Consider the following 11639-nt stretch of genomic DNA (forward strand, 5'->3'; position numbering starts at 1 on the left):
CACCGCCTGTGAAGCGACTCCCCTGCAGGTGGGGAGCTGGAGGCTCGAACTGGGATTCTTATGCCGGTCCTTGCGCTTTGCGCCACGTGCGCTTACCCCACTGTGCTACCTACCACCCAGCTCCCATACACACATTACTTTATTTATTTATTTATTTATTTATTTATTGCCTCCCGGGTTATTGCTGGGGCTCAGTGCCTGCACCATGAATCCACTGCTCCTGGAGGCCCTTTTTTTCCCCTTTTGTTGCCCTTGTTGTAGCCTTGTTGTGGTTATTATTGTTATTCTTGATGTCGTTCGTTGTTGGATAGGACAGACAGAAATGGAGAGAAGAGGGGAAGACAGAGAGCGGAGAGAAAGACAGACACCTGCAGACCTGCTTCACTGCAGGTAGGGAGCTGGGGGCTCGAAATCATTTCTTAATGAATGTCTCCCAGATGGTCCAAACTAAGTACGTTTTTGGAGGAGTCCGGCGTCACATTCCTGTATGTAAGATTTCAGGCCTAAGTAAAGACAACTGTAATAATTTAAAAAGGGGGCTGGGCAATAGTGCACCTATTACAGTGCATGAGGACCCGGGTTCAAGCCCTCAGTCCCCACATGCAGCAGGGAAGCTTTGTGAGTGGTGCAGCAGCACTGAAAGTCCCCCCTGATCCGCCCCCTGCCCCCCCTCAAATCTTTATCCACAATAAATGAATATATATTTTTTTCCTCTGGCTATCTCTGGGGCTTGGTGCCAGTACCATTGAATCCACTGCTCCTAGAACCTCATTCTTGAGAGTCCAATCATTTATTCACCGTGCCATTTCTCTGGCTTTTTTTTTTTTAAAGCAGAAATGCATCATGACTTTTCTGATGGCCTAATATATATCCTCCCAGTTCAGGAACCTCTATGCTCGCTCCCTGAGGCAAAAGGCACCAAGACCCTTTCAGCAGCTTCTACCGAGATCTCTAATGGGATCGTGGAAGGAGAGATGGCTTTCTTTACTCTCAAAACTTTCCTACTCCTAACCTTCCCACCTACTTCCGGCCATCTTTTTGCGCTGTCAGTCCATAAAACCACAAGGGGACCCTTATGCTTTGAACCTCTTGGCAATGGAAGAACCCCGCCGACAGTCTGCACGGATTGACCTGACCCTCCCTGCGGAACATTCTGAAGGGGAAAACAGAAGCAGGCACCCTTTCCTTGGTCCCTTGGTCCTTTGCTGCTTCTGCCATCACACCGTGAGAGCGAAGGCCTGGCTGTTACTTTCTGCTAGGCTCAGTGTCCTGCCATTTCAATACCTGGCAGGCCCAGGTCTCTTCCTTCACCTTACACACAGTCTCTACTTTGTGTTCCCGTTACCTATGTGCGTGTGTAAGCAGTAACTGCATCGGCAGGCGCATGTGAGCAGCGGGAAGATCTACGTCAGGCAGAGCCAACTTCTTGAAGGCAGGACAGTATTTATCTCTATAAGCCCCACAACACCCAGATGGCATCCGATAGTGAACAAGTACTTATGGGGAAAAACGCGTGTGAGTGTACCTCTAGAATAGTTTACAAGTCAGCTGCACACGCAGTGTCAGTAGAGGAAAGGAAGGGAAAGGAAACTAATGCACAGCTGACCCCCGAGTGGTGTCGGGGTTCCAAGCCTCCACGCAGCTGACAGTCTGTGCGTCATCCATCATCAGCCCTCCCTCCATCTCTCCATACCTCCACATTTCCAGATGCAACAGCTGGTGTACAACGCTTGGCTGCATGCAAGCGGCTTAAGCACCAGGTCAAAGCTGAATCGCTCAAGGGTCAACTACGATAAAAAATGCTCAACACAAGCAATCTGAAATTCTCTCAACGACCATAGGAAACTTCAAAGACTATAAAAGCCAAGAGCATTTTAGTCTCCAGTACATAAAGTACACAATCATTTTTCACCAACAAAGAGGAAGTGAACTGAGGAGAGAAAGAGAACTCAGAGAAGAGCACATTCTCATTTGCGGTAAATGTGGTATATTCAAACTGCCACATGGCTTACTTTTTTTTTTTTTTTTTGCAATTTGCAATGACCCATCTTTCCAGCACTGTCTAATGATTTCAGCAAACAGTCTTACTTTTTTTTGTTTGTTTGTTTTTGTTTTTGATGCTTTGGAAACCACTTGGTTATGATAAAATACAGAACACTCCAAACCCGTCTTGTGTCAAATACAAACCAAAGTCAACACTGTAATGTCAGACATACTGAATCCAGCACGAGAAAGATGCCATGTATGAGTAAATGCAGAAGAAAATCAGAGGAAAGAAAACAAAGAGAGACTTTAAAAGCCCAGCGTATTATTTTGTTATTATTCACAACAGAATCCAAATAATACAGCGTACACTTCCGTGCCATAACTTCAAAACATAAGGTATCCAACAGACGGTCTACACAGAGCAATATTTCAGCTTACAAAGAGCAGGGGTTTAGCTGCTGTAATGGCATCTGCTTACAGGTTAAAAGGAAAATAAAAGTCATTCAGCCAAGCTAGATATACTAAGTCCTAGAACTACACAGACACAGATCATCACCTTGTAGGCTTCTTCAGTGAAGTAACATGGATACTGTCAGATAAAAATAGGCAACTGTTAAGATGCTGATAAACAACTTCAATTTAACAGTTTCTAATAAAACTAGACCGATGGTCTGCTGAGGAATTTTTTTTAGTGATTTAAAAAAATATAATATAATAGGGATAGAATTCCATACGCTAGCCAGCACCAGAGACCAGAGTTCTGTGTCCCCATGCCTCCACTGCAAACTGCAGAAGCTCTCCCACGGTCACAGATACGGGCTGACTCTGTGCCTACAACTATCTATATCTATAGATCTGACCAATATCTCTATGTTCTTGAGTTCGCGCCCCTTTTAAGTCCTATTTGTACCTATGACTACTCCCAAGTGCCTAGCTTCCTCGGTGTTTGAGGAATTTTTTTTTTTATTCGTTGTTGTAATTCATAGTGATACCACCTTATTTTAATATGAGCGAAAAATTTTGCCCATGACAAAGATGAAAGGCCCTCATCTTTTGAAACTACCAAAGTCTGACGAGAATAAATGCTCATCAGCCCCGCCTGCTCAGTTCAGCAGGCCGCTGGTCAGGGCGCCCAGGTAATGCCTTAATGCCTGGCAGAAGTCGGCATTCGGTGCAGCCTGTGCGTGAGACAGACTCTGAGGGTTCACATCAAGTTCGGGGACAACACCAGGAACTTGTCTTTGAGCAGCAATACAAGTTGCTGTAGACACAACTTAAAAGAAATGGAATACTGAAGTGAAAGTGTGAAGAGGAGGGTTAGGAAAGAAAATGAAAAAAAAAATTATTATCTATTTTAAGAACTGACAAATACTATACTGCTCATTTTGACACTATGAACACAGAGTACATGGGTGTATGTAATAGGAATTTCACTGCAAGTTAATCATCAAACAAGTACTAAGACGTAGGCCTTTGTGGAGATGACAGATTTAATGGCCAGCTCTTACCTGCTCTTGTTCTCTTTGCCTTTGATTTTACTTTCTTGACCTTTCCCTCCAGTAGGGTCCCATTCCACACAGCTGTCTTCAACTCTCAGGTTCACATGAGATGAGGAATTATCCAAAACGAAGTTAAGTGCTATCCAAAACAATGTTTCAATTTAAAAAAAAAAAAAATAAATGTTGCCTATTTTCACATTCTAAAGCACAATGACATTCTTTTTCTACTCAAATGACCGAACACTACATATATAGAATAAAGTTCAAGTTCCTAATCTTAACACTTTATGTCTTCAGTGAGGGCCAGGAGATGGCTCACTCAGCAGAGAATATGTCTGAGGCTCTGGGTTCAAGTCCCTGGAGCATCCCGGATTGCCTGCCCTGGCGAGTGTTATGGATAGTGGGGTGGTGCTGTGGTATCTCTCTCGTCTCTTCTACCCTCATGGAAATAAATGATGCAGGGGAGTGGATGAAGCAGAAGATGGGTGGACAGGGCTATTTTCTTTTTCATCAGTCTCTGTGTCTCTAATTCCCACCCCCCCAAAAAAAAAATATCACTGGACAGCAACCAAAGCTTCGGGTACTCCCGCTGCCTGAATCCCCCACCTTCAACACACAATAACCTTAGTTTCTGGTTAGCAGAATCCATGGGTTGTCATATGATTCTTATGACCAAGTAGGAAGCAGAGCTGGGAGAGTTATGACTGAGAGTGGGCTGTGGCATAAGAAGCTATAAAGCCTGACAGACATATACTTCCTCTTACAGTCAAGATACTTTGATACTTAAAACCACTGGTCAGTCTTTATTTATAAAACAACGCTCTAACTGCAAATCTGCTGACCAAAACCACTTCTAGTAAATACCACACCCAACAAGTTGAGCTTTCAAAATCTGCGCATAAACAGAAATGATTATAGCTCCTCAGTAAAAACAGAGCGAGAAGGGAGCCGGGCGGTGGCGCAGCGGGTTAAGCGCACGTGGCACAAAGCGCGAGGACCGGCGTCAGGATCCCGGTTCGAGTCCCCCGGCTCCCCACCTGCAGGGGAGTCGCTTCGCAGGCGGTGAAGCAGGTCTGCAGGCGTCTGTCTTTCTCTTCCCCTCTCCTCTCTCCATTTCTCTCTGTCCTATCTAACAACAACGACAACGACGATAAACAACAAGGGCAACAGAAGGGTAAAAATATTAAACAAAAGAAAAGAGAAATGAAAGGAGAAGAGACCTAAGTGGGCAGCTCACTAACACACCTACCTGCTTTATGATGAATATGGGATGGGAAGGCTACTAACTAGCTAAGAAGTTGGGATTAAATAAGATGAACACCCTGCACTATGCAGAACATACTTTATTTAAGAAAGTGGGGGTAACCTCTATATGAGCAAGAGGCAATGCGTACGATGTGATCTATGTTAAAAAAAAGAAAAGGTATAACTCAGGTCTCATCAATTCTCAGCTGCTTTTTAAAGTCCTAATACAGTTTTTGTTTGTTGATTTATTTTCTTTAAAGTTAAGGCCAGCAAGACATCTTATCTGGAAGGATATCTGCTTTAGGTTTGAGGTCCAGTCTCTGCTGAGTCAAGAGAAGCATACGGCCAAGCAGACACCCTCCTAGCTGAGCTGTCTCGTTTAAGCTCCTTTAAAAAAGGAAAACAGCATTAAGATTTTCATAAACAATGAGGACTGGTGATAGTTTCTGTGCTATGGTATCTTTGCTGTTGTTGTCTCTATTTTATATATAAAAAGTTGGCCCAGAGCAGTTCAGTGAAGTTCAATGACAGAAAACAAACAAACAAACCCTAAAGCTTTCAAAAAATAATAAAATTCAAACAATAACAAGTGAGAACCTAAACTAAAGAGAGAAAAACCCGAATTAAACTTCTCAAAAGTTATCTGAAAAGGTACTTTCTATTACTGAGCTGTAATCTACTCCCCAGAACATCCCAGAGGTCTCAGTGATTATAACATATGTTTATTAGACTAAAGTTTGTAAACTGAAGCACTCACTATCATTTTAGTCTGTTTTTTTTTCTAAATACCAAACAAAGGAAAACTCATACAAAATCAATTTCTGTAGCCAAAATTTCTCTTTCTTACATTGCCCATTTTAGGGGATTTCGGGCGTGTGTCTGAATGTGGGAAAGAAATATATGAGGAGCTTTCTGTAACGAAGACACGAGTGATGTGACACATAAAGCTTTGTGTTCTGCTGCCCACGTAGCTTCTGATCCTACCTTTGGTCTCCAGGGTCACTGGGTCGGAATACTCTCCAGCCACTGCCTTGTTACAAGCTCGTACTCTGAAGTTCATATACTTGGAATCAAATTTTAAGCCTGAAAAAAAATGAAGGCGGCTTTTTTAGATGTGAGAAGTATAGAATTTATTCCAAACTGACGAGTATAAACCTTCAAATAGATATCCCTCGTCTTCCCTTGGAAACAGCTCTTTATTTAGAAATGGTAAAAGTTGATCCTGGTTCGAGCCCCTGGCTTCCCACCTGCAGGGGGGTCGCTTCACAAGCAGTGAAGCAGGTCTGCAGGTGTCTTTCTCTCCCCCTCTCTGTCTTCCCCTCCTCTCTCCATTTCTCTCTGCCCTATCCAACAACCACAATAGCAATAACAACAACAATAAACAACAAGGGAAACAAAAGGGAAAAAATGGCCTCCAGGAGCAGTGGATTCCTAGTGCAGGCACCAAGCCCCAGCGATAACCCTGGAGGCAAGAAAAAAAGGAAGGAAGGAAGGAAGGAAGGAAGGAAGGAAGGAAGGAAGGAAGGAAGGAGTTGTTAAAGGAATGACAGTACAATCCAGGCATGAAATAAGAATCATGATTCATCTGAAATTTTCTTTTTTAAAATATTTATTTATTCCCTTTTGTCACCCTTGTTGTTTTATTGGAGTTAGTATTGTTATTGATGTCATCCTTGCTGGATAGGATAGAGAGAAATGGAGAGAGGAGTACAAGACAGAGAGGGAGAGAGAAAGATAGACACCTGCAGACCTGCTACACTACCTGTGAAGCGACTCCCCTGCAGGTGGGGAACTGGGGGGCTCGAACTGGGATCCTCACTCCAGTCCTTGCGTTTTACTCCATGTGCACTTAACCCGCTGTGCTACCGCCCAACTCCCATCTGCGATTTTCTTTTCTTTCTTTTTTTTTTAATATTTATTTACTTATTCCCTTTTGTTGCCCTTATTGTTTTATTGTTGTAGTTATTATTGTTGTCGTTGGATAGGACAGAGAGAAATGGAGAGAGGAGGGGAAGACAGAGAGGGGGAGAGAAAAATAAGACACCTGCAGACCTGCTTCACCTCTTGTGAAGCGACTCCCCTGCAGGTGGGGAGCCAGGGGCTTGAACCAGGATCCTTAAGCTGGTCCTTGTGCTTTGCGCCACCTGTGCTTAACCTGCTGCGCTACCGCCCAACTCCCTTGCAATTTCCTTAAAAGAAAAACTACCGTATGTATCTAATACAGACTAAAAAGGAGCTAACTAGGGCCGTATGAGAGGAATTATTTTAGGGCTAGAGAGATAGATAATGATTCTTTAAAAAGACAAAGACATTCATTCAAGCCTGAAGCACCAAAGGTCCCAGGCTCAATCCCCAGATCTACCATATGCCAAACTGAGCAGCAGTCTGGCTAGAAAGAGAAAGAAATAAGATAAAAAATATTACACTCGATTTCTGAAAAGTTGACACTGTCAACATATTTCATATAGTGAAACACTGCCCTTTAGTATGAAAAATGAATTTAAAAAGAAAATAAGACAGGTACTGATACCAGAGTTGTGAAATTAGCTCTAGACTAATGTCTTAGTCCAGAAATTACTAGTTATGGGACTTTCCACAACCTGGCAGTGTATTTTCGTATTTGTAAAATAGAAAGAGTGAAGTCAGCCTAATAACTGACAAGATGAAATGAGATGTCTAATACTGAGTGAATGAAACATTTCACAGTACACGACAGCCCCCGGCCCTCATAAACGGTGGTAGGTGCTTGACAATGGTGATGCTTTTCAGGTTACGGATCCTGAAAGACAAGCACTGAAGACCTCAAGCAACATTTGGCAGTTTCAAAAATCCCAAGTCTCATGTACACGAAAGCAACTCTGAAAAGACACAGAAAACTCCATCCAAGTGCTGCTATCAACGCAGCTATAATTTAAGCATGACTATCACTGCAATCAAAACAGCATTTGCCATATACTGAGATACAAGGTGTGTGTGTTTAAAAAAAAAAAATGACAATTTTTGTTTGTCAGGAAACCAGAGTGAATATGAGATCTTACCTTGAAACATTATCTCCAGAAATCTCCTCATTTTATTTTACACACATTTTTTTCAGAATCATTTCATTGGGGAAAGCTAATGACTTACAGTATAATACACACTGCTTTACCAGGCTGCAAATATCCAAAGTAACTTAGTTTCTTTTTTCATATTTTTTTCTAGCTTTGTATCTTTCTTTTTTTAAAAATTTATTTATTTCCTTTTGTTGCCCTTGTTGTTTTATTGTTGTAGTTATTATTGCTATTGTTGTTGTTGGCTAGGAAAGAGAAATGGAGAGAGGAGGGGAAGACAGAGAGGGGTAGAGAAAGACAGACACCTGCAGACCTGCTTCACCGCCTGTGAAGCGACTCCCCTGCAGATGGGGAGCTGGGGGCTCGAACTGGGATCTTTATGCCGGTCCTTGCGCTTTGCACCACATGCGCTTAACCCGCTGCGCTACTGGCCGACTCCCTTCTTTTTTTCATATTTTAATGGAAAGTCATTTCTGTGAGGTATATGTAAATGGTTCACTGGGCTAAAGAAACTTTTAGCATTCAAAGGCACACTAAGTATTTTTCACGACTGCACTTCACGAGACGAAAATAATACGGTCCGTGAAAAGCAGCTGTCTTACCTGACAGTGTATGTTCTGTGCCCTTGATGTGATCAACTAGCTCCCAGCACCGTTCATCCTTTACGCGTGGAAGTCCATCGAAATTAGTCTTCCTGTACTCCAGTATAAAGTGGTCGATCTTCCTGTCTTCTTCTGGCATCCTCCAAGCCACCGTTACAGCATTGTCCGCCACCAGACATTCAACGGGATCGATCTCTGGAGCTTTGGGTACTGAGGGGAATAAAATAAAAGCCTGGATTTCCCATTTATCATACAACTGAGCAGACACTCATGATTCTCATTCAAATCCTACTGTGTTGTACTGTTTCTGAAGTGCTGGAATGAATCAGATTAAGGAAAAGTATACACTATACATGTGAAGTAATTTAAAAATTCATGTTTCAAAGCTTTTCACAGACTTAATTCAAAACCTATGAAAATCCAATTGGGTGGTCTGGGAGGTGGCATAGTGGATAAAGTGTTGGACTCTCAAGTGTGAGGTCCTGAGATCAATCCCCGGCAGCACATGTACCAGAGTGATGTCTGGTTCTTTCTCTCTCTCTCTCCTCCTACTTTCAGTGGGGAGGTAGTGTGTTACGTGGAGAACTGAGAAATGTTACCCATGGACCAACTACTGTGTTTTACTGTCAACTATTGGGATGCATTGGATCGACCTTCTCGTGGTGCATCCCGTGAGTACCCATTCATTGGGGAAACTGACGATCCTTCCTAGCCGACTGAATCCACATGGATCCCAGTCACTTTCAAAGCCAGCAACAAGCAGCTCCTGACAGCTTTCAACCTGACCTGTTGACTGGCTACAGAAGAAGGGCAAACGCTAGAAGAAGAACTGTCAATTATAAAACATTAATTCCCCCCAATACAGGGGGGGAAAAACCCTTTTACTCAAGGTTGCAATATAACAGCAATGGTCAGGATTCACATCTAAGATGTCTAGCCCCACACTGACCATCATGGTGTGTATATATTTATTGCTTCTTTCTACCATGCTAGCCATAAAGTAATGCAGTTTTTTTTTTCACTAGAGATAGTTATGCTTTAAAACCAGAAAATTCAGTTTATTCCTTTACTGAGTGAAGAAAAAAAAAAAAGAGTAGTCTAATTGACAAACATTAGGAATGACCAGAACTAATTCTGCCTGTAGTTTGATGCTTGTGTAAGTGGAGACTGTTAGTGACAAGATGAACAGAATGTAGCAACACTGACAGCAGATGGAGAGGAAACTGGGAGCTTCCTCTGTAAGATTTACATTTCGATACTCATTATGAAATTTTTTTTTGTATGTGTGTGTGTGTGTGTGCGTGTGTGTGTGTATGTGTGTGCGCAGAAAAGTTTAATGCCTAACTTGACATGTTTAACTTTTTAATAAATAACTTTTTTGCTTACTGGCTTACCTGGCAAAAACTTCAAAGCCTGGAGCATCTTTCTTTCCTGAGAAAAATCCACCATTAGATGAGTCATGTTGTCACTGACCTTTGGTCTCAGAGAAAGGCGAAAAGCAGAAGCCATTGTTACTCTATGGAAAACACAACGATATTTTGTAAAAATGAAAGAATGGGAAGTATCCTATTAGTTAATGTAATAAAGTGAAAAGTCAAGACAATGTTACGCTGCTGATTTCAAAACCATTAACAAAGGTCATAAAGCCAAGTACCAATTTGCTAATAGAGTCTTAAAAATTAACTCAGTCAAAAACTCTCAAATGTTTTTAGGACATTTTTTGTAAAGATTTTATTTCTTTATTCATGAGAAAGATAGAAGAGAGAGAAAGAGCCAGTACATGTGCTGCCAGGGATTGAACTAGGGACCTCATGCTTGAGAGGCCAGTGCTTTTTATTCACTGTGCCACCTCCAGGACCACGTTTTTAAAGCATTTAAGATAACCTGAAATAACTTTTCTCCAGCCAGTTTTATCAAACTGCATACAAATATCATGAGGCAAATATCTAGGAAAAATCATCTTTAATAGGACCGACATCTATACAACTCAACCTCACTGATTTCCTGATGCCAGTCTCACCCTTTTCACACACCGATTGGTAACCTGCACATAATTTCTGATTCAAACACTCTCCACAGAGCATGACAACTGATCGACTATCTTTAATGAAGAGCAGAAATACACTGGCCATACACTGGTCATCTTAGGAAGTGCTGAGAGCAGGGCATGAATGAGATGAGAGAATTAAAATCACCACTGAGACCAACATATTAATGGAACAACATTAGCTGCATGGGAAGACAGGAAACAAGAACCCTGGGAAACCATATGTTATGGGAGTGATGAATCAACACGTGCCAAGTAGACGAATACAGTATGGAGAACACTTAACAGCAACAAAAAGAGTCATACAAGGTCTCACTGAATCCAAAGTATGAGAAAACGTAATTTGATCTCAAATGTCAATTTTCTCATTAAACTTCCACAAGTATCGCAAGCAACTTCCTTTACCATCTTCGGTCAAAAGAATGATATAGGGGGGCTGGGCGGTAGCGCAGCGGGTTAAGCGCACATGGTGCGAAGCGCAAGGATCGGCATAAGGATCCCGGTTCGAGCCCCCGGCCCCCCCTCCTGCAAGGAAGTCGCTTCACAGGCGGTCTTTCCCTCCCCCTCTCTGTCTTCCCCCATCTCTCTCCATTTCTCTCTGTCCTATCCAGCAATGACATCAATAACAACTATAATAATAATAACCACAACAACAATAAAACAAGGGCAACAAAGGGGGAAAAAATAGCTTCCAGGAGCAGTGGACTGTGGTGCAGGCACCGAGCCCCAGCAATAACCCTGGAGGCAAAAAAAAAAAAAAAAAAAAAGAATGCTATAAAAACATTATTCACGAATGTTCTCCTCATAAATGCTGGGGAGAGGAAGTCAATAGAGCTGGGAGCACAAAGGGGATGCCAGGCCTGACCATTCAGATCTGTCAGGTCTACTCTGGGCACCACTGGCATTAAGGAGATTATACTGCTGTCAGGAGGCGCCGGCCTTACCACGTCCAAGACCTTAGCCTGAGTCTCCAACGCCACAGACAGCATCGACGGATCTCCTAAGATGGCAGAATGGGGTTTTGGCGTCCCTCCCTCTCTCTTCACTCTCTCTCCCTTGGCTACTCCCTCCATATTCCTTCCCTCTATCCTGAAAGGTCTAGAATAAATACTGGCACAGTAAGGTGTAATGCATGTGTGAAACCTGGGGCTTATCTCTCCCCACGCCCCTACACACACACACACACACACACTCACACACACACACTCAC

At 42.6% G+C, this 11639-nt stretch overlaps 1 protein-coding gene and 1 long non-coding RNA gene across 5 annotated transcripts in view; one reads left to right on the forward strand and one right to left on the reverse strand.

Moving 5' to 3' along the window:
• LOC132540822 (uncharacterized) overlaps positions 1-11639 on the forward strand; it is a 478519-nt gene that overhangs the window by 177576 nt on the left and 289304 nt on the right. The window lies entirely within an intron of this gene.
• Positions 1-11639, reverse strand: part of FSD1L (fibronectin type III and SPRY domain containing 1 like) — a 67292-nt gene that overhangs the window by 9628 nt on the left and 46025 nt on the right. For 2 of the 4 annotated variants that reach the window (XM_060199065.1, XM_060199062.1), the window contains 5 exons: positions 9777-9898; positions 8383-8592; positions 5715-5813; positions 3495-3624; positions 2543-2575 (listed from right to left, as the gene is read on the reverse strand). In XM_060199065.1, coding sequence (XP_060055048.1) covers positions 2543-2575; positions 3495-3624; positions 5715-5813; positions 8383-8592; positions 9777-9898 — 594 coding nt within the window. The remainder of the gene's footprint in view (positions 1-2542; positions 2576-3494; positions 3625-5714; positions 5814-8382; positions 8593-9776; positions 9899-11639) is intronic. The other 2 variants (XM_060199064.1, XM_060199063.1) reach the window with 1 other exon arrangement.

This window comes from Erinaceus europaeus, chromosome 10, assembly GCF_950295315.1.
Source record: "Erinaceus europaeus chromosome 10, mEriEur2.1, whole genome shotgun sequence".
NCBI classification, from domain to species: Eukaryota; Metazoa; Chordata; class Mammalia; order Eulipotyphla; family Erinaceidae; genus Erinaceus; species Erinaceus europaeus.